The sequence below is a fragment of the Corvus hawaiiensis genome, chromosome 2 (assembly GCF_020740725.1).
Source record: "Corvus hawaiiensis isolate bCorHaw1 chromosome 2, bCorHaw1.pri.cur, whole genome shotgun sequence".
NCBI classification, from domain to species: domain Eukaryota; kingdom Metazoa; phylum Chordata; class Aves; order Passeriformes; family Corvidae; genus Corvus; species Corvus hawaiiensis.
In genome coordinates this window covers 43,716,183-43,739,208 of record NC_063214.1, presented here as the reverse complement: position 1 = coordinate 43,739,208, position 23,026 = coordinate 43,716,183, and the positions used below count along the sequence as shown (strand labels likewise).

Genomic DNA, 23,026 nt, shown 5'->3' with positions numbered 1-23,026 from the left:
GCCCCCAGGCTTCAAATGCCCCGACTGTCTTAGTGGAATGCCAGACATGTTTAAATTCATGTTATTGGCTCTTCGCACCTTGTGGACCTGTAAAATATGTATCAAGGCTAGAACTGACAGAAATGCAGCAGCTGGCTGTAAGCTAGATGTGCCAGAAAATTGTGGTGTTATCTGTTCCAATGGAAGTAGCAATGAAAAGCAATCATGTTAACTAAATATGAGCTAAGTAACACAATTAGAGTTTAATTAAAAAAAAATAAAGCAAGTGGAAACCTGCTTATTATTCTGTCGGTTTCCTTACACCATCTGAATTATTATTTTCATAGGTTTTTTTAGATAATGGACTAATATAAGGCATTGTTACTATCCTGGGTAAGAAGTGATAAAATAAGTGAGGAGTGGGGATAAAAAAAGACTTTAGTCTCCAGTCAAATTTTCTTGTGCCATTAAACTACAGATGCAGATTTCCATTTAAGTGTAAAATAATGGAACCAGAATCACACATTTGCTGCCTCTGTGGGTGGTCTACACAGCTACCATTCAGCCTGATGGATCTAACTCTTACCTGAATAGGTGTCACAGTCACTTTCTCAGCTAGGAGATGGGTATTTCTGGATTTCCTCCCAGTGCAGGGGCAACCTGCCTGTTTGCACTTGTGGGCCATATCTACCATCAGTGCAAATAGCCAAGTTACTCTATCTGGGTCATGAGTAGAGGCTCATGCCATGTTCTTTCTAAAATACGATGTTCTTTAACATAAATGTCCTTTAAGAATTGAGAACTGTGATATTAGAACTGGGCATCATGCTAATGGGCAGTTTCTCTTGAAGCTTTCAGATAAAAAAATCAGTAATAGAGTTATTGTGAAAAATAATGGATCAATGGGTTCACTATTATAGGCAATGATATGCTAATTTGAAAACCCATATGAAAACTGTTGTAAGCGAATGAAAACTATTACTGGTTTCCTCTCTCTTTGGCATCTGAAAACTATACCAAGTGTGATAATTCCCAAAATCAGTGAAAGGCCTTTCAAAATACAGAGGCAACAGGCTCTGAACTTCAGGAATATCTGAAGTTCAGGAAAAACTGACTGTCTGAATGAAACAGATCATGAAGACTCTGACACTTCAAGAGTACCAAACATATTATAAGCAGTATGCCATTTTTCAAGTAATCGTATGTGCAACAGTTAGGGGTTTCTTTATTTATTTGGTTCTTTATTTAAAGCAGGGTCCACTGTGTTATTGCTCCAATTTAACAACTCTGTTCAGATTCTAACAATTTGGAAAGTTTTTCCTTGTTTTAACTTTTCTCACCTCCTCTATAGAATAAAAAATGGAGGCTGCATCCATCTTTTTTATTAGCCATCCCACCCTAAAACCCCAAACCATTTGCAACTGAAATGGAAACTGAACCTTTTCTTGAAGAAAGGTCTTTTGAAATTAGGGCAATAGCAGCAGACTTCTGCTGTGCCCTATTAGGCAGGCACACTGAATAAATTCAGCTCCTGTTTCTTTGAAATACTGGCACCTGTCTGGATTTCCATGCCGTGCTACAAACCACACTTTTCTAACATGACATTTGTGCAGCTGTAACTGGTAGAAAAAAAGATATTCCTACCTGGGAATATGAAAGTGCAAGTAAGAATCTGTTATGGTCTTTTTCCTATTTGAACGAATATGTTACTGATTTATTATTCAAGAAGACCTGCATTATTACTAGCTGCAGTGTTGTTTTTCAGGAGAAGCCCCATGTGCTGGAATTCAGATTATTGTTTCTTGAGTTAAAGACTCTGTTCTTTATGATAGCAATAACAGCAGAATGTTACCCAGAAATGAATACCAAGCACTGGATGAAAATTCATCACACACTGCACGCTTTGTCTTTTCCCACAATTTTGTTTTTGCTGATCAGTATTATGATTTATCAATTTATTTTTACAGCAGTAAAGCTGTGAAGAATAGTGAAAATGAATATGCATGAAGAAGAATTTCACTTGAGTTGTAAGAATATGTTTTAGCAAATAGAGTTTGTTGAACATTGGGAAAGAAGAAGAAAGAGCTTAAAAACATGACAGCTGGATGAAATCTAACATTTTCAAATTTCAGTTTGTCAGAAGAACTTTAGCTCATGGTTTAGCTGGTCGATTAAAATACTGAACCATCCTTGTAAAAAAAGGGAAAATATTCCTCAGTCTGAAAGAGCATAATACCAGGTGTGCAACCTATTACAGGATAAACTTTTTCCAGAATGTTTTTGTCCTTTCTGATATGTATCATCCGAATAAATAGAAAAGTTGTTCAAACATTAGGGTCCAGAAGAATTTGTAATGCCAATGAAATACAGTACAGAAAATTAAGGAAAGAATAATGGTAGTGATAAAAGGGAGGTTTCTTTTTAAATAATTTCAGATGAAAGTACCTTGTGCTTCTTATTTCATTTTCATTTCCTCCTTTTCTTAATGGAACAAAGTATGGAGCATCTGAAGCTTCTGCTATCAAGGTATTGAGTTTCACACTGTGGGGAGCTTGAAGGTGAGGGGGAGAGTTTGAAAGGAAGCATCTTTCAACATGCATGAATGGGAATCAAATCACCTCAGTGCTGTTCTGTGATTGTACAGTGAAATTTAGTATCAGCTAGCAACTACACAGTTATTTAAAGTAGAAAAACATAAATATTACAACTGCAGATAGGTTTGTTAGACTTCATCTGAAATAGGGCATCCAATTTTGAGTTCCACAATGTGAAAAACATTGATCAACTAGTACAAATTCAGGGGGAGGCCACTGGGGTGGGGGAGTGGCTGGAGAACTTGCCTTGTGAGGAGAGGCTGGGGAAGCTGGGCTTGTTCAGCCCAGACCAGAGATGGCCTTGCGGGGACCTAACAGCAGCTCCCAGTGCCTGTGGGGAGGTCACTGAGGAGGAAGGCATGAGGTGCTCACAGTGGTGCAATAAGCTACTTAAAAATTATTCAGCTGATGAAACATCAAAACACAAAGTAATCTGTCTAGGCATCCTAAGTTGCAAAGAAGAATGAAGAATAATCTGAAAGTGTTCTCACATGTAGTTCTCATCTGAGGCTTTGTCCAAATCCTATCTCTATCTCTTTCTGCTTCTTAAATATGTCTTTCTAAGTACCTAGGTATTTTTCTCCATTCCTAGTTCTTCTTTATCTCCCATCATTCTGCCCAAGTTATTGTCAATGATTCCAAATCTTATGAGTCCATTGTAACTTTCAAGATACCCAAATAGGATATTTTGATTTCATGTCCCCCACAGTATCATTCTAATTAGAAATACAATGAAATTTTTTAAAAGGTAGTAACCGTTCATTGTAGAGTGTGCAGGACATAGAAACACTTAGAATACAAGGTATTTTAAATTAAGCAGCTTTTTATGACTTCCGATTCTTGCTGAAAAAATTCCATGCACTGTCTTGAGAGAAGTTATGAAAAATATGGGGGAAGATGTGGCTTAGGTGAAGTTGTTTGAAGAGACTGAGATGCATTCCATTGTTGTTTGAAGAGACTGAGATGCAGCCTAATTTAAGAGCAGCAGAAGTCTATCAGAGAGAAGGCAGGAATAGCTTAAGTGTAAGATGAAAAGTAAGGCAGCTCAGATGGAGTAGAAGAGCAAGGGATAGTTTTATTTGAAGTTTCTGTAAGTTAGACAATATTCCTGTAATTAAAACTGTCTCCCCACTTCAAAGAATATCACCTTGGAACAGAGGATGACTGGACACACAGATGTGTACCAGTGAACAGAGATCCTGTCTATTGTTATATTAGAGCAGCTCTTGTTTCTGATAGTGCTGTAAAAGTAACTTTTTTATCCTTTCCTTACCTGCTTCATTGGTTCTGATCACTCTTGATGGTGCACTTGGGTCTCCAGTCCCAATTTTATTGGTTGCTACTACTCTGAACTCATACTCCACCCAAGGGTTCAGTTCCACAGCCATAGCAGACTCCATGTCACCACTTATGAGGTCTGGAACTGCAGAGAGAAAGAAATGTACAGGTCACTCAGAGATATGAAGCTGACCTGCAGCATCTCAATAGAAAGCGGACTTTGTGATATAACATGGTCATTAGAAATGACCGACAGCAAGGATCTAATATGTCAGAAATCGTAGCTAGGTTTTTGGCACTGTAGTATTCCTGAAAAGACACAGATAGAAGGATTTAGGGGAGAGCTTTCTGCTTATTCACAGATGCATCATGGCAGGAGTCTTTGTGCTGTCCTTTCAGAGCTGTTGCTAAGTAACACAAAAGGAATAAAAAAAGAAAAAAAAAATCAGTGCTTTTAATTTTCTATTGTTTTCTTAAGAGTATCTGTTCCTGTAGTTGCCAGTGGTTATTACTGTTATGATCAGGAGTTTTGAACAGTCTACTTGTGTTGTTTGAAAGTTTTTCTCACCTGTTTTTACGGTCTGCCAGCCAAGAGAAAATGGACTGCGTGCTTGCAGGTTGTAGAGGGAGATAGGGCTGTGATTGTCTGCCCCAGGACTCCAGGAGAGTGTTGCTGTTGTGTCTGTAATTTCCTCCACTATTACAACCCCTGGGGGACCAGGAGGACCTAGAAATAAAGTGGAATAATCAAACAGACTACACCATCATTGTGGATGTGCAGCAATAACACAGGAGATGCATTCTGTGGAGACCCAGTGGAGTTCAATATCCATGAAATATGAGAGTTAAGATACACAGTACTACATCATGGAGATACCTCATTTCCACGATTTCTGATGGTAAGCTGTGATTGTTGCTATTCATTAGCTGCTGTGTGAGTGAACATCAATTAACTTGTCAAAGTGACAGCAGAAGAACTAGAAATAGAAACAGATTAAAAAACACCTGCAAAACTCCATTATAATTGTTCTGAACCTAAAATTAGAGGAAAAAAAGAGGAACTTTAAGAAGCATCCAGGCTAGACTGAACAGTCACAATCACATCTTCTCTTTGTATGAGGCTTGTCAGCGGGAAAGAGAGCTAGTAAGCAAAATGAAGCACAGGAGAATGTGCATCATGAAGAGCAGTAATATTACTAATACCTGAATCAAGAACACAGCATTCATCCTTGTTCTCAAATTCACTCATTCAGAGAACCTGCCTGGATTCCTGCTGGAAGTCCCATTGTCTGGTTGAAAGCCACTAAAACTAAAATAAAAACCCAAACCCAAATATTTCAAAAGCTGAAAATTACAAGGGGACCATTAAAAACAAAAAAAAATTCCATGAAAACTTCTTAATTTGAAAAATAGAGGATTATTTTTTCCATTTAGCTGCTCTAAATGAGAATATGCTAATCACCATTTGTATAGGCCATGTGACTGCTGCAATAAGTGAGGTCTCTGGTAACAAACACGACTTTGCAAAGAAAATGTGTCTCTGACGTCCCACTCCCACCCATAGTTTTCTTATTTAATTCTTCTTGATAATTGATATGGCTGGTGTTTGAAAACATTGTCCATTTACGCTTTCCAAACTAAATTGGAGGCAAGTTTGTTCTGGTTCAGCATTCTCCTCCATAGCTGTTTTTAGCAGATGTTTTGGGGAAAATAGGTGTCTCTGTCATGTACACATGCAAAACAAACCTATTTCTTGTGATTTCTTATACTTAAAAGCTTATATAAGTCCTGGAGGAGAGAACTTGATACTTCCATAAGATATTCATATTATTAATACCTAAAATTTTTATGAAAAATATGTATTTTTTTTGGTCATCCAAGGCCCTTCTAATTGTTTTCCATCCTCTTGCTATTGAAGGCTGATGTTTTGCTTCTGCTCCTACAAAGATGGAGGACTGTGAAATCAGAGATGTGCTAAGGGACACTTCCTCCCAAAATGGAACTGCAGGAAGGGTGGTGATGGAAACAAAACTTCATTAATAGAAAGCCATTGCTGGTACACTTTTGATGGAGCCCAGTGCTGTTTGAAGGTATCATGAGCTGTAGTGGAGTAGGACCTTTGAAAACCTCCATTCCTTGGAACTGTGGTGAGTGGTGTGGTCCCACTTGCTGAAATGTCAGAGCTCAGCACCTGCAGATCAAGGTGGCAAACACAGGGATCTGGTGCCTTCATTTGAAGAGGAAGTTGCAGCAGTATTTCTGCACTACAGGCTTCAGAATTTTTATATTTTAGTGCTATTTCATGCAATCAAATCTTTTACTGGCTAGGTTTCTTAGTCCAAGAGTAGAAACAAATTTATCTGAACATCAAAGGCTAAAAAACCCCATTAACAGAAGTATTTGTATATACTGTGATTTTTTGTCATTTGCAGCTGCAAACAGCTTTATGTTTCTTCTGATATGCCTTCAACTAAAACATGGTTACATGAACTATGACAGCAGTAGGATCAGAATTTTGCAATAGTTGGACTCAATATCTTCAGAGTGAAAGAAATGTTGAATCCTATAAATGAGAGAGCTATTCCCTTGCCTCTATTTGCAATGATCTACAAGCAACCAATTGACATTAAAGTGTTGGAAATACATGGCATTTAGAAGTAATAACAACAAGAAAGAGAAGCAAATGTTTGAAATTCAGGAGATTCAATTCAGTAAACCTTAGTGCTATGGATGTATGATGGAAGAATATTGTCTTCACAACACACTGCAGTCTTCACAGGAGCTCAGGATATGACTCTGGGCCATAGGAGGAACAAGGTTTTCCACTTTCATGGGCAATGAGCAGCTTCATTACTGGGAATCTCTCCTCTTCCCTTGCTCTGCCCACTCACCAGGCTTGACTTTGCTGTTGTCAGTGGCTTTCATCAAGCCGCAAACAATGACTGGAATAAGATGGAAGTGCCTTCCATTGGACACCTTGCAGCTCTTGGCCTTCTGGAGTCCCACTTCATTTGCAGTGGAAATGTCTTGCTTTTCTTCCTTGAAGGAAACATGGCAGTACTACATGTTCTCTGCACTCCTGCCTTCCTGCTGAGTGCTTTCTGTTCTTTGCTGGGGAGCGCCAGGTCAGATCTTTGTCTCAGAACAGAAAGTCCTGGGGCTAATTTAATAAAATAGGGTGATTCTTCAATCTTCATCCTCTACTGTTTCAGGCTATCTGTTGATGTAGGAAAATATTAGTGAAATTTTTATTTGTAGCCATGAGGGAAAGTTTAGAGGAAAGCTGGGGTTTTGATACAATCATATGCTTTTACTGGGTTGGAGCCCTAGACCATAATGGTCCCAAGCACAAACAAAATTATAGGGAAATACTTTAGTACATTTCCTTTATGACAGTATTTCTCCCATGCACTCTGAATATTGTTAGAGAGTTTCTAGCCACTATATTATAACAAAAGAACATGGACATTGCTTATATTAAAGGACGTAAAATAATATTTATGCATACATCCCCAGCTAAATTCTCAATATATTTTGTTGTCAGAGTTCTCTCATGTTTTTTAAATGTTTTAAATGTGTTCCTAGGCATGACAATGTGTCATTATGCTTTTGGAGATGTGTGCTCTTACAGTCTGCAGGGTGACTGCTAAAAAGCATTTCAGCCTCAGTGATGACAAACGTATGACAGTTAGCCAGGACACGAGTGTTATGCAGATGTCACTCATTTTTGTAGAAATCTCATTAAATTTGGTGCTTGGATGTAATCATTCATGGTGTCAGTCAGATGGCTAATGCAGAAAGGCTTTTCTCCCAAGGGCTGTGTTATTGCTCAGCATCTCTAAAACAATTTTTTAGCTGAGAATAGCCAATTGAGGAAAAAATGCATGGTCTGTTCAAATGCTTATCTGGAAACTACACAGAAAATGACTGGTCATAAATGCACTATAGTTCAGTCGACCTTCATGAAGAAGACATTTGGGGCTGTGATAGGCTCTTATACAACTCTGGGAGCACTGGGAACCCACTGACAAGGATATTAGTCAGTTATCTCCTTTCAGAGCAATTCCATGGATTGATACTTCATTTCAGGACATGCATGAATGCATTTTGACAAATTTGTTTTATGTACCTTTTTATGGTTGGAATGAGAGGTCGTTAGATTGCTTGCCACGATACAATGTTAATGTGAGAATTCTTGAAAAACAATTACCAATAATAGCTGTAGTCATTCAGTGAGGCAGTGCCCTTTCCTGTGAATCCCGGGATATGCCCTGATTTACTCCACTGCTGCCTGGCCAGGAGAATTCCTATTTTTACCAAACAGCTAAGAAGCCTGCTATGTAGCAGTTCACAAACAGATTTCTTGACCTGAAGAGTTTTGCTTTATGAATGACAAGGTGCACTGGCTTGTCATCAAGAAGATGAGAGGTCAAGAAAAAGAGCATAAGAAAGTGGCAGTAACTACAGAATTTGGGAAAAGTCAGATAAAATGGCTGCATAAAACAGGAGCTTGGCTGTTGCAGTATAAATTCCTTTGCTGTACCCAGCAATGACAGACGATGTGTTCGCACATGATGGAGGGGATGATGGAAAGAAATTTGGATGTATAGTAGATGCTAGAGAAACTCTGGTGTTAGTGGATACATCCATAACCCCAGTCCCTCCATGTGTGGTTTCTATAAGGTACATAAGGGATGTGGACAGAAGGAGAGATTATAACCCAGTCAGTGTCAGGGAAAACAGGAAAGTTAGGCTCAGGGTTGGCATGTAAGAAAGAGAAGAAATTGATTGACTATTTCAGCCTGAATAGTGTCAACTAATTTCAGGGATGAGGGTCCAGAGAAATCCCTGGTGTCCTGCCTGAGTCCTTTAGTGGTACCAATGTCATGTTGTGTCCCTTTGCCCTGATGACTTTTCTGCCCTGTGAAAACCTAAAAATAATGACTTGGAACGAGACAACCTTGAGAGCTGCTGATTTTTGTGAGCTCAGATTCCAGACTGCAGTCCAGAACCTCTGAGCTGGATTTTTGTGCAGCAGTAGTTGTTGACACAAATGTATGGACAGCACAGGGAACTAGAATTTCATCTAAGGTGTAAGAGCACAAGCAGCCTATGAATTGATCATGGATGATATTGCTAGCAGGTCCCAAATAGAGTAAGAGACTGAGTTTTGGAAATGTCCCTTTCTTTGGTATGGCCTGCTGACTACCTTTAGTGCTGTAGGGCATCCCTTGCCAGCTGTCCCAGCCCTGGTCCATGCTGTTTCCTTCACTCCCTGCAGTCCTACTGTGGGCACCAGCACTCGAAGGCTTCATGTGTCTCTTTCAGGAACTGAGTTAATAAACATCATCACATCTGATCTCTAATTTTATATTTGCTTCTAGGCACTTTTTGGCTGAAGTAAGTCCATACCTATAAGTCGATACTTGTTAAAAAGCTTCTTAGAACAAAGAATCATTTTGAAACTCTTGAAAAAAAAGCTTTTTAAAGATATGAATATATTTCCCTTTCATATCATTAAATTTTAAAAAAAAGAAGTCCTATTAAAAGATCAAGTTGCTGGAAATGTGTTGATGAAGTCTGTGGGCTGAAGGGCTGATTCTCCATCTACAGTAATATACTATCTTCCAATGTTATAAATGTGTCAGATGATACGCTGAAGAGGGCCAAAGTGCAGATCTGAACTCTAGCCCTGATCCTATCTGCTCTTATGTTGGCAGACAGACCCCATCATAATTCCAGCCCTGTGAAGTTATGACTTTTCCAGCCAGTGCTTTGGCACAATTCATGGATTACTGTGGGCTGGGGCAAATCCTAACAGGCAGTTTGCCATGCCCATCCTGAGGGCAGTGGGACTAGGAATGTAACTGTGTGAATGGGAACTCTGCTGTACCCACTGGCCTCAGGGAACAGTTCGGTATTATGGACAATTCTGTGAGTCCAAATAATGGGGTCTGTGCTCAGGGCATCTTCCTGGCCTTTGCTACAGCTCAAATGTAATTTCAAGGACCAGCAAGAAGCTGCTGACCTTGTTTACGTTCCATTTAATAATGTGTTTGAAAGCCTTTAAACCCAAGTACTTGTCTTTAAGTTTTATTGGCAATACCTCAACAGAAAGGAGCAGGGTGGTCAACCTAACCAGCAGTTCCTGTGTTATATTTGCTCCGGGTCACTGGAGTTCAGAGGAAACATTACTTCTCAAAAAATAAAGTGTAATAGTTTATTTGTTGCTTAGATTGCTAGTTTTGCCAGTCTATAAGATGAATAGCTTTAACCTTTTTATTTTATTTTTAGACCACAAAATGTGTACTCAAACCACAGATTGTAGTCACAAAGGCTTTCATCCCTTCACACTACAGGATTGTGCTCTGCTTCATTTCAAGGTCTTACAGCTTGCAGGTAGCTGTTTGATCTCAATGCTCATTTAACTTACACTAGGCATGCACAGTGAATTTGGTTAGCTCTCAGGGCACAGTCTTAAAACACATGTTATATATTGTAGAAGGAAGCTGATTTTCATCTCAATTTTAAAGAAGCTTTCTGCCATGTTTGGTTAGGTTTTTTTTTTTTTTTTTTTTTTTTTTTTTTTTTTTTTTTGTACTAATATTTGTACTGGTCAAAGGATTTTAATTAGCTCTGTGTATGCTAATAAGTTTCCAAGGGTATACAGCATTGATGCAGAGAATTAAAAGGACTGGACCTTATTTTTTTCCCTTAGAAAATCACAATGTCAATTGACATCCATAACAATAGAAAACACAATTTGAGCAGAAGAAGTGAAAAGATAATAAAAGCAAACAACAGTGCGTAAACTATTACTAAAATACCCAGAAAATAACAGGCATCTAAATCTACTAAAATCATTAAATGTACAGGAACGAGATAGAACTGTAAACAAAGTTAATTGTATGCTTAGAGAGCACAGGTCTATTTGTAATATAACTGACACCAATACAACAATACATTATTTCCCCTAAACTATACTTTATAATAGATATAAAAATATAAATATAAAAATATTTTATAAAGTACTCTTATGATAATTATGAAATCATGGAATCTTTGAGGTTGGAAAAGACCTATAAGATCCCGGAGTCCAATCATTAACTTAGGCCCATTATGTTCACCACCAATTCCACATCTGCACACCTTTTGAACACTTCCATGGTTGGTGATTCCACCAATTCCCTGGGAAGCATATTCCAATGCCTTACTACTCTTTCAGGGAAGAAATTTTTCCTAATATGTAATCTAAAGCTCTCCAGGTGTAACTTGAGTCCATTTTCTCTCATCCTGATGCTTGTTACGTGGGAGAAGGGACTGACCCCTGCCTCACTACAGCCTTTTTCCAGGTAGTTGTAGAGAGTGATATCTATATATCTATCTCTATCTCTGTATCCATCTATCTATCTATCTAAAAATATATAAATTGTTGAAGGGACTAGATGTGCTGAAATGATCCTTTATATGAACACTGATAAATAAAAGGAATCAAGAATAAATAATTTCTATGCATTTTATTTATTTGAAATCTTTTCTGTTTTAGAAGATGGCACATGTCATTAGTTAGCACCTCACATTCAAAACTTGAGCAAACTTGCCTGGCTACTGCATTGCTGTTCCCTGGAAGAGACCTAAATGTCATCTTCTTAGCCACACTCTCTCAGGCTTAGTTACCTTGTACTGTCAATATCACTACCTTTACACTCTTTACATTGCAGAAATTCAAACACTGAGTAAGTAATTTTGGGAATGATAGTCTTTGTTCCTTTGCAAGTAGGTGGAGAAATTTTAAAAAAAGAAAGTTTGGAGATGACCTTGCTGCTCCATAGACTGGCAGTGCATAATGCAGCATCCAGCTTCTATCTGAGTAGTTTGAAACCAATGCAACTTACTCTTTTGGTTGTAATGAATTGTAAGCCAGCTTTGCAAGACTAATTTACAAATAAGAGTTGATGAAATTAATTTGACAACTTAATGTTACTGAAACCAGTAATTTGTTATGATAAAAAGCTTTAATTTATTAAATAAACGTTAAATCCTGGAAACTTGGTACTATTGATTAGGCACTGAAGCTTTCACAGATGTAAACCAATCCTTTCGCTTCACAACTTTGTATTCCTAACTCAGTCATGATGCTTCTAAAAAGGAATGTCATGCAGGAAATAGATAACCATGAAAAATAACTATTCTGGTGTCTGTGGTGTCACTATCATCTCTACCAATATGGAGGTTTATATAACAAAAATCACTCACTCTGTTCTAAATGTCTGAAGCACTGTGCCCATCCATATGAGGCGAGTATTACAGCAGGTTTTTCACTGATCCTCTACTCTGCAAGAAACTCTGTTATTCTTGGAAACTGCTGCTGACCCAGGACAACTGCTCATCTCAGTGTATGTGAAAGGGATCTTTACCTGTAATTGACTATAGGAAGCCTCATGATGACTTTTATGAAAGCAAGTTAGACTCTTGTATGGTTTTCCCAACTTGCACTATTTTTCTTTGCTGAACTACAGATGCTTTTCTCCAGCCAACACTCCAAACTTGCAGAAGAAAGAGCAAGGAATATACAATAACTGACTTTGGTAGGAGATTTTTCTACTCAAGCTTTTCTTTATTGCAGCCTATGGCAAAGCAGTGCTTCAAATGAGTTCATTAGAAACTGTGTGTTCTAAGAGAAAAGAGATTTTTTTGCCAAAAGTAAATGTAAGAAGTAGCCTTTTGCTCTTATCTATGACTTCTGCTGGTGTTCTTCAAAACCTCCCAGCCACTGAGTACTAGATTGTGTATTGATGAGTTAAATAAACACAAACTGAAAATAGTGTAGCTAAGTGGACCAATGTAAGGTAGTAAGGATCAGCCCTTTCATGGTGTCAACCTCTTTATGATAAAAGTATTTCTAGTTCTAAACATCTTTACAGTGAAACATAGTTGAAGCATGGGATCATTTAGATACCCTTTGTAGTGAAAACACAAAAGCACAGATAACTTCAGATTTCAACAGCATGATGGGAACTAAGAATATAATAAGCTCTTTTTGGAATTCTTGCTTTAAAAAACAAATTAATTCAGCAAGCAGGCATTGTCTTAAGAAAAGCTGACACATTGCTGGCTACAAGATCACCTGAGACATCTGTGAGAGGCAGGTCTCCTGGATGGTACTTGGGTGTTTGGTACCCATGTTTGTGATCATATCATTAGTGTCAGAACATGACATGCATATTTATCCTGTATTAGAGCCTTCTGCATAGGTAATCACTTCTTTGTGAAAAATCAGTACAGAGACAGCTCGACTACTGGTGTGCCAATGATAGGGGGAAAACCAGCCAAGCTGTAGCATTCTGCTGTTCTGCTCGTCTGCTACTTAATATTCGCTGTGAGTTGAAGATCTGGGTGGATTAGTAAAGGCTGGTAGCCAGAAAATGCACATGACATAGGAAAATTATTCTTGGACTGATGTCAAGGACAGGATTGACATTCATAAAAATCATAAATTGCTTCTTACTTCTACTTAATTTTACTTCTTAAATGGCTCTTGTCGTCATGTGATGAGGAAAACATTCGTTGACTGTGTATCTACATTCTCATGTAAACATTCTTGTTTGCATGACAAACAGGTATTCTGCATTTCCTTGGGTGAACAAACAATAGAAGACATAGATGAAATGAAATCAGGTAATGACTTGGGTGTCAGGAATGTAAGTCCATAGTGGTGATTTTTGTTGTTTTCATTCACTCCACTGAAACTACTTCTGTGATCATCAGACATACATAATTTCTGTCATGGGACTGCACTTGAGGTAGCACATTTTTGCAAGCCTGGTCCCAGAATAGTTACCAGCTTCTGTGAAAAGGTGTTTTCTCTTCTAGATGTCCTTGAGATGCATCAGCCTATGTATGTTCTGCTGTTATGGGTTCTGATCACTGTCTTCTAGAAAATATTGCAGCGGCTTTTAAGGATTTACCACTGTCTGTGTCGTTGCCCATATGGAGGGAAACCTGGTGCAGAGGGTGCATGCCTGTTATTTAGCTTTTCCCTTTCCAGTAACCAATTCAGTGCATTGGCTTAAGCCATTGACAGAGGTTCACCTGAGGGAACCTCTGTTCATTTCTAGAGCAGGATTCAATTCAATGAAAGAAGAAAACATTTGGGCTACTTGAGATGCCCTAAATTGGGCCCTACATATCCAGGTGCTTATTTGTTTGTCACCTTATTTGTTTGTCACAGCATTTCTGTGCTCCTGGCTCCTCTACCTCAGAAAGAGGCTTAAACATATCTTGACCCCACCTAACAGCCACCTGCAGGTATAGCATGCTTTTAAGGAGAAAGTGTGATTTGGGCTACTGGTCTGAGACAGATAAACAAAGTTATCCTGCATTGTAGGTGAGCACTGCAGCTGCTGAGGTAAGTTGAAAGTGATTGCTACACTTCTGCTTTAAATCAGTTCTGGCCTTTGATCTGAATCTTCTGTCATCCTTCCTGTATTCAGAGAGTAAAGAACTCTCTGGGGACCTCTAAAAATCAATGTGTGTATCTAGAGGGGATGGTGGATCTCGGATGAATAAAAGATCATGACTTTTTTTTTTTTTTTTTAGGTACCTTATAATAAAAAAAACCTATGATGATGAATTTCAGAGAATTTTCTAGAGCTATATTTGGAGAGGAAACACTTTTGTAAGTTAGATAGTAGCTTACCTGAATATAAACAGATGATGCCTGGTATGTCAGGACAGCCCACCCTTGAAGGTCACTGTTGACTAGCATGAGACTACCAAAATATTTCTCTCACACAACTCACTCCAAGAATAAAATGCAAGACATTTAATCTGGAAAGCTAATGTACTGCCTGACAGGTCCAGCTGCTGGCAGAACATCTCTTCCTAATGAAACCCACATAATTGATAGCATTAAAAAAAGAATTGCTAAGGACCACTAAAAAGTTTTTCTTACTTCAATATACATAGTTTAATCACAGTTTCAAAGCACTTAGAGAAGTATTTGGAGTTTTTTTTGAGTAGTAAATGCTGATGGGACTTGAATCCTGATTTTGTCCGAACATGATCTAGAATATCTTTTCATATATACTTTTGAAATGTTCCTGAAAGAGATTCACTAGGTCACAATCATTATTGAAAAAATAGTAGACCTGTATTTCACTGCAACTTACCTAAATTCAAGACCTGTGAGGAAGTGAATTTGAAAATTTAAATTTAGGGTTTAAAAAACATGTAACACATTATAGAAAGTTGCAGAACAGAAACTTGCTGCTGTCTTTATTTCCTTTGTTTCACACACACACACGCGCACACAACCACACAGATGTGTATATAGGCAGTAAATTCAGGAATCTTCTTGCACCATTAAATACATTCTTATGAGTAATTAGACTCAAAGAAATCGAGATTTACTTGGCACTGTTCATTCTTTGTTCTTTGTGTTGTCTTTCATTGGTGATATTTTTTGAATTTAACTTTCATTGTATAATGCAGAACAAAGAACAACAAGGGAAAAATAGTGACATTCCCTGGCATATATTCAAGGGAATTTCCAGTAGAGCAACTAGTAAAAATGATTTCAAAATAGATAAATATTATTTAAGGATACTATATGTTTTGCCCACAATAAATAATATTGAGACATTGCACTTCCTTGAAAATACAGTGGTGAATGTCTGTTTGTTAAAGATCAGGATGTTAATTATGAGCAACAGAAGTCTGCAAAGTTTGCTTCTGCTTCCTCCATCTGAGGAGGCTGCAACAAGGTACATTACTCTTCCAAGTTGCTTGTAATTAAGTTCTGACAAACAGTCCTTTGACTTAAAAATAGTGAACCAGTTGAATGCGTACTTCAGTTTAAATTTAGTCAATTTGCTAGTAGCAGTAATTCTGAGATTCACGAAGATTTAAAGGAGGGAGAATGAGATTATTTTAATTTAATTTATTCTGAATGTCAAATTTATTTCCTGTAGAAATGTTGTAAGAAGAATATTTTTTCAGGAAAAAAACTGCAATGATATATTTAAATACCAGATGAAACCTACAATAGAAGTAATGATTGAAATGGATTTATATGCTGGTACCATATTGTCAGTATTTTCACTGGCATTTTCTGCAGAGGCAAAAGGAGAGAAAGTAAGGTCAGAACAAGGATCTGCTGTAAGTTTGGTTATATCAGTACATATAAAAATTCATAACAAAGCTTCTGCTATCTCAGTTTGGCTTTGGGCTGTAACATTTAAAAGAAAGGGATGTTTTGTAATATGCATAAAATGAAATTATTTTAACTATAAAATGTACCAGAAATAAAGAATTATATGGCTTTGAATTAAAAGCTTTACTGCATGGGTTTTCTTCATAGAAGATGACTTCCTTTGTCAGGTAGAATTCTTCAGAATTAACTGAAATGTTTACTGAAACATCCATTTCTGCTGGTATCTTCTCCTAAGCAATGTCCAGTATCACCGAAAGCTAAACCTAAAGAAGTTTGAAAGGTGCTGCAATTTGGGATCATCAGTGTAAAATTGCACACCACTAAGTGAGACAGATAGGGGAGAAAAAAAATTAGAGATACTGAAATGAAAATGAAGTTCCTGTAAAAGTATAAGGAGAGATATATTAGATTCTCATAAATATTTTTGATTTTTGAACTGTTGAGGTCTGTAAGGTCTAGTCATTCACAACTCTACACTGAAAGTGCTTTAAACATTTTTTGCAATAAAAAACAAAATTTCTTACTCTATCCTATAATTATCCAATTGTAGAAACAAGAAAAGGAGAAAATTTTAAGCAAAGTATATTTGAATTTAAATTCCACTACAAAGCAGTTATAGTTTTTATTTCAACAGCACGGTGACATGGTAATGAGACTCACATAAATGCATCCTGGTGCTTCTTACAATGCCTTTTTAAAAATTTAATCTCAGGCCTTTTCCTCAGAGAAGAATTTCATTTCTACAGCAAAATCAATAAACTAATTTATATAACCAGTATTCTTTAAAAATAATTTTGTAATCAGTCTATCCTAGATAATAACTAAGACCTTTTTGTCACAAAAGTTCAATTTAAAGTTGAGATTGCCTTGCCCATTCATAAAGCCTCCAGCTCCTGTCTGAGACAGACAAAGGTAACACAAAAGGTCTTGCATAATCCAGAAGGATGAATCAGATTTAATAAGGCAGCTAAAATGGTATTACATGGCTGCAACGAGTCAACTGAATACAACCATCCCAATAGTGCCATAGCTCATAGATATCTGATGGTCCTCAAAGTGTCTTTATGGAAATATTTAACTATTACTTTCATGGAAATGTGAAGAGCCCTGCAGTCAGCCAGAAACATTCTTTATCAGTTGAAACATATATTTGTCCTAAAAGTGACGGATAGGAAGACATCAAGTCTAAAGACATTGTGGAATATGTTAAAGTAAGTATTTTTGAAAGATTATAATAGCCAAGTAACTGATTATTTTTTTTTATCTGCAGTTTTTCAAATGTTAATAAAATATCTACCTTGATTTATTATTTCAAAAATGTATAATCCACAGTAAGGCTACCCATCTGTGCTACCTAGCAGGGATCCATGTCTCTTGGCATTGCAGGACCCACCAGTCATTATGCCAGTAAGTGAAATGTAAGTCCTCAGATCCCCTCAGGCACTAAACACACGTGTGAGTATGCACACACACACAAGTAGTGCAGAATGCAGGAATACTCTGCTTGATGGAAGGCACAGATGGTGCTGGTGCCCTGCTTTATTGTAAACTAGGTGGCATCTTTGGTATGATCTGGGATCCTGCAGGAAAAGGAATCTGTGTTCCTGTGCATAATCAGGAACATTAAATGACAGGTGAAAAAATTTAACAGATTATAGGACAGGGCATAAAGATGCAGTGAACAATTGGTGGTAAAAATTCCATGTGTGAATAAACCCAAATCCTCATCATATTATGGGGCTGTTGTTTCATTGTTCATATCTATAATTTTACAATTGGACCCTCCTCTTAGGAAATGAATGAATGTTCCTAAACTGCTAAAGCTGAAAGAATAGCTTGACCATGAGATGAAATGCAAAGCATCACATAAAAACACAAAGAGCTCATTATACCTACCTTATGCAGGTCTGTGAAGGCTAAGTGTCTATTTTAGCTAATCAGATATACTTTTTGTGCTGTTACCTCTCTTAAAACTGTCTATTAACCCACTATCTTTTGTTTCTCTTTGCAGAGTCTGCAGGTCAGTTTATGGTGAAAGTGCCTTCAAAGACACCAAGTTTACCACAAATGGCTTCAATAATATAAAATCTAAGGACCACTGCATGGCAGAGGCATCCTTGGAGCTCATGTATTTAAATTCCCTGGTACAACAGTGTGTGGTGACTGTGTTTTCAGGGGGCACCACGAGCATACTCACCCCTAACAAGCAGCTCCGTCTCATCTGACACGGTGTCTGCTGCGGTCTGGACCCTGCAACCATATCTCCCAGCGTGCATCAGGAGGATGTTCCTGATCATTAAATCTGCAGAGGAGGCTTGCTGAAACAGGAATGAAGTGCCAGTTTAAAACTCACTAAATCTGTGTTCAAGGTAGTTCACAAGGGTGTTTTTGTACAGTTTGAGCAACACTTAAATGCAGCTTTCATCTTACAAAATGTATGTGTCCTAATACCCTCTTGTGAGGATTATCAGAACACTGCATTTATACAATTATTAACAGGGATTAAAGAAGAGCATTTCAGGTTTTTAATAACTTTGACTTTGCTTAAAGCACATTGCGCATATTTGCACATTCAAAGAAAATTATTCCAACTAGCACAAAGAAATTAATTTAGGAGATGAACAGAAGTATTTTGGATGCTATCCTTGGTATTAAAAAAGTCCTCTTAGAAATTAAGAACTTTCTTCCTCCTCCTCTTTACTGCAATGCAGTGACATTTGGAATATGTCTTGCTAGTGTGCTGAAATTAAGATAACTTGTAAGATAATGTTGATTGATTTTTAATAATATAGAGGAAGTTAATGCTAAATATGGTTGAGAAAATATGAACAGATTCTTGTCCTTCCTGTTGAACTCTGTATTTAAATCTGAAATGTGCAAAATGTATAAAGAGAGAACCACTTCAATTTTTTTTTTTTTAGAATTCTAGCTTACAATTCCCCAAAGTTCACTTTAAGAAACATGAATGGAGTATAGGCATTTCCCGTCTCAGATTTGGTCTACTTTGCTAAACAACCAAACACTGACAGTTTTTCCTTGAATTATATATTTCTATCCCACGCAGTGGTTCTAATTTGATTAATTTTGATCCTGAGTGAGCAGAATTGTACCCTGAATTCTAAATAAAATCTTACTAGAGGTTTAAGTGTTGATACTTCTCTAGCTGTGTTGGAAATCTGTCACTGAATTCACCTAGATCCATATTTGCGTTCTGTGGCACATATGTATTCTGTGCTCATGTAGATACACTCAGATCTTTATCCTTAATCATTTGCAAGTTATGAACTCCCACTTCATAACTAGCCATTCATGTGTGCATGACCTTGTTCTTTGTAGGATCATGTTTCTTGTCTGTTCCCATCTGCTATTTTTCATCATCTGCCGTATTGGTAAGGTGTCTAATTTTGTACCATACAATTGCCATTTGCATACTTCTTTCTCTTATGCTAAGGTCATTAATGACAAGATGAAATAGGATTCATTTCAAGATCCAATCTTCTATAATTTAGTTTTTTCTTTTTAGGCAGAAGAGTTCCTTTCCAGCACATCTTGGCATACTTCTTCAGTCAATCTTCTCTTCATTTACATTTTTTGAAGTAATTTGTGGTAATACTCCATGTAGCACCAAGGCAAAATCTTTACCAAAGGATATTCACATGCAAAAAAGGAAAAGAGAGGTGGAGACATCAAGGCTGCTTCCGAGGCCAAAGTGAATATGGGCATGATCTATAGCTTAATAACTCTGTGGATCTAAGAGCGTGATTACTGTGGGAGTGTTTTGTCTTCTGAAGCAATCTAGATAATAATGTTGCTGAAGGGGAGATACTCAGACCAGTCAGGCCATAATGCAATTCTTATATTCTTGCTCTGGCATATGAGAAATCACAGCAGTGGAGAAGAATATCTGAGCACTCTACAGCTCGAAATGCAAAAGAAGAGCACACACTCCCACCCGGAGTCAAATTCAGGATATAAATTTTTTAAGCTGTATAACACAGTAGCATTTAATAGCTATTGAAATGTGTTGCTCAAGACATTTAGTGATCTTGGTACAAAGCTTTAGTTATTAAAAGGATAAGACCAGAATCAGTCCACATTTGTCCTCTCTTGAGGATAATTTACATCTAATGTGTGTTTTGTTGTTAAGTGTGAGGAATAACGTAATGTGTAGCAACTGTCTGATTTCATTGCTCAGGAGCTGTTAAAAATCTTGGCTGTCACTCTGACTTCCAGAGGGTTCATGAATGTGTGAATCCTAATATTCTTATCATGAAAAAATGTATGTATTTCATCTGCGCACCTGTGTAACTGCGCAGACAAGCATCAATTGAAGGAATCATTGCTGTAAGTGGAGAGCAGTGCAGTACAATAGATCTCTATGAAATTCTTTTTTTACAGCATAACAGGATGTGCAGCCAGCATTCCTGGGGATATGTGAGTAGATTAAACTCACTGTGTTTCATACAGATAGGTACATACTCAGACATTAGATTCTTGATCATAATCAAGAAAATAATGGCACATATTAGCTTCCATTTAGATAAGTAGGAGATATGTTTGACCCGGAACTCTAAAAAAAATCCTGCATTACTGCTGTTCAGTGGCATTTATAGAGTGGTCTTCATTAATTTTAAAGACTCTTCCAAGTCTTGGAAGACAGATTATTTGTTGATTAGTTTATTCTGTGATAAGAGGCTCTAGGTCACAAAAAGGTCCAGGGGAGGTTAAACTGGTGTGCTGGCTTTCTAAGTCTTAAGAAGATTTCTGCACCTTGCCATTGCAGTTACTACTTAAACTTGAACAATTGCAATCTAGTTTTAAAAAAACCTACAAAGTGAGAATGCAGCAGAGACTCCATTAAGAAAAGTATCTAAGATCAGAAACTTTCTTCTGCTTTTAGTTTTCTGTCAGTGGAAAAAGATGCGATGCTTCAGCAAAAGCAGAGACGTACACTCCCCTTGGGGGAAGGCAAAACCTGGGTGACATGGATGCAAACAGGAAGGTCTCTCTCGCCTGGACTAACATGATTTAGGACAGCCTGGTGTATCAGCAACTTTGTGGTCTCAATTTTAGTCAAAGCTGATGTTAGCGGTGTTTAAATTTCTTTGCCTGGTTCTAAATTTTGATGCTATTAAGTGTATGTTTTTAAAAGCTGCTTTTTATTTCACTGATTTTATGCTCTTTTGTGACAGGGAATATTTTGCAAGAAGCACACTATTTCAAAGTAGCATTTTATTAGAAAAATCCATATTCCTTTGTGTTCTGAGCATCATGTATTATCCATTTAATCAAGTATCAGTACACCTTAATCTCAGTATAAACTTCTACTGTGTGAAATGTATATTGTATTTTACTGAAGCTAAAATTTAAAACAAAACAAAACTGATAGGTTCAACAAGCAACTTTTTCTGATTTTCAGGAAAGCTAAGAGTAACCTTCAAGGTCAGCATCAGCTATAGACCTGATGTGCACTGTTGGTTTTCATTAAGCAGCAAGTAAATAATAATAATAATAATACAGCTCAGAATGCTGTCTGTCATGACTAATGTTTCTCTCCAGGACAATAAATTATTGTACCATTCATATTATGCTCCCAAGCATCCCCTTCATTTGGTTGTGGGCAGCTCCAGTGCTGAATGTTGTGTCAAGCTATGGCTCTCTCTACTTCAATGTGGCATGTTGTCTGAGGTCACAGTCATGTCTGCCACATATCTAATTAGCTTTACATATAAGGTACTGCTTGATACCATTTTTTTTCAAAAATTGGTGCCACCTATACCTTAACATTTGCTTTTGATTTGGAAATACTTCCCTAAATTCAAAAAGGCTCCAAGGAGCATATAACATGTATACTTTTCTCAGTAGTAATGACATCACTGCATTTGTCTTTTGCACTCGTTGTCCTAATGTTGGTGGTTTGCAGAAGCAAAAAAAAAAAAGAATTTACTGTTTCAAAGAATTTACTCTTGGGGAATGAATAGTTCTTCAGCTGTACCAAATACCCACAGAGAGGAAGTCCTGTGTGGATTTTTTTCTCTTTCCCTCTAACAAATCTTAAGAGGTTGTTGTGAGAGACTGGACTGTTAATAGTCAATTATTCAAACAATGAACCGCTTAACTACCCAGGTGCAGAGAGTGTGCACCAGAGGCTACAGCTGGGTCTTGGACAAGATAAGAGAAGACGCTGATAAGAGGCAAATCCTGAGAGTTGGGGGAGTACTTTTTATCATGCTGAAGTCCTTACACAGGTGGTTCAGCTGTGGAAATTCCCTTTCAGAGAAGTACCAGGACATTTAAACACAGCCTGAAGGAACTCACCCCTTCTGGTGGGCCATAAATGACTCAGTGTCACTGATATAAGAGGCAGCTGTGATGTCTTAGTCTTAGAAGGTATCATAAACCATCAGACTCCTGAAGTGTCCCGTGATTCAAAGTATTACATCATCCAGTGTAAAATTCCCTGCTGCAGGGGATGTACCTGGGCATTCCTACCTTAACCTGATTAAGTATAAACCCAGTGGATTTTGTGTTTCACGGGCTTCTCCCACCCCTCATGGCTCAAGACAGTGAGCCATCACTTTGACTAGACTGGGACCGTCACCGCTGAGAAGACTAGAAGAAGAGAACCAACAGAATCCATGCAGTGGTGACATATTTTCTGTCTCTCTGTCATTCTCTTTCTCTCCCTGCCCCCTCTCTTTTCCTATTTCTTTCTATCTCTCCCTCTCTCCCTCACATTTACTGTTAAATAAAAATCCATACTAACGACTTTGATGTATGGTCTCGTTTGCACCTTAATTTGGGCAAAGACATCTCTCTAATTTTAATAACCAGATCTTAACAGTTGTGAATTGCTTTGCAATAAACAACTTTTACATATGGCTCTTCCTTCAAATGAAGAGAATTAAATGTATTCTTCCTGTGAGAGCAAGTTCATTGCCCTGAGCCAGTTGCTAGGAAA

At 37.6% G+C, this 23,026-nt stretch overlaps 1 protein-coding gene across 6 annotated transcripts in view; it reads right to left on the bottom strand.

Annotated features, from left to right (window-relative positions):
- Nucleotides 1–23,026, bottom strand: part of CNTN5 (contactin 5) — a 618,861-nt gene that overhangs the window by 33,805 nt on the left and 562,030 nt on the right. For 5 of the 6 annotated variants that reach the window (XM_048294601.1, XM_048294603.1, XM_048294600.1 and 2 more), the window contains 3 exons: nucleotides 18,263–18,383; nucleotides 4,420–4,578; nucleotides 3,847–3,996 (listed from right to left, as the gene is read on the bottom strand). In XM_048294601.1, coding sequence (XP_048150558.1) covers nucleotides 3,847–3,996; nucleotides 4,420–4,578; nucleotides 18,263–18,383 — 430 coding nt within the window. The remainder of the gene's footprint in view (nucleotides 1–3,846; nucleotides 3,997–4,419; nucleotides 4,579–18,262; nucleotides 18,384–23,026) is intronic. The other variant, XM_048294606.1, reaches the window with a different exon arrangement.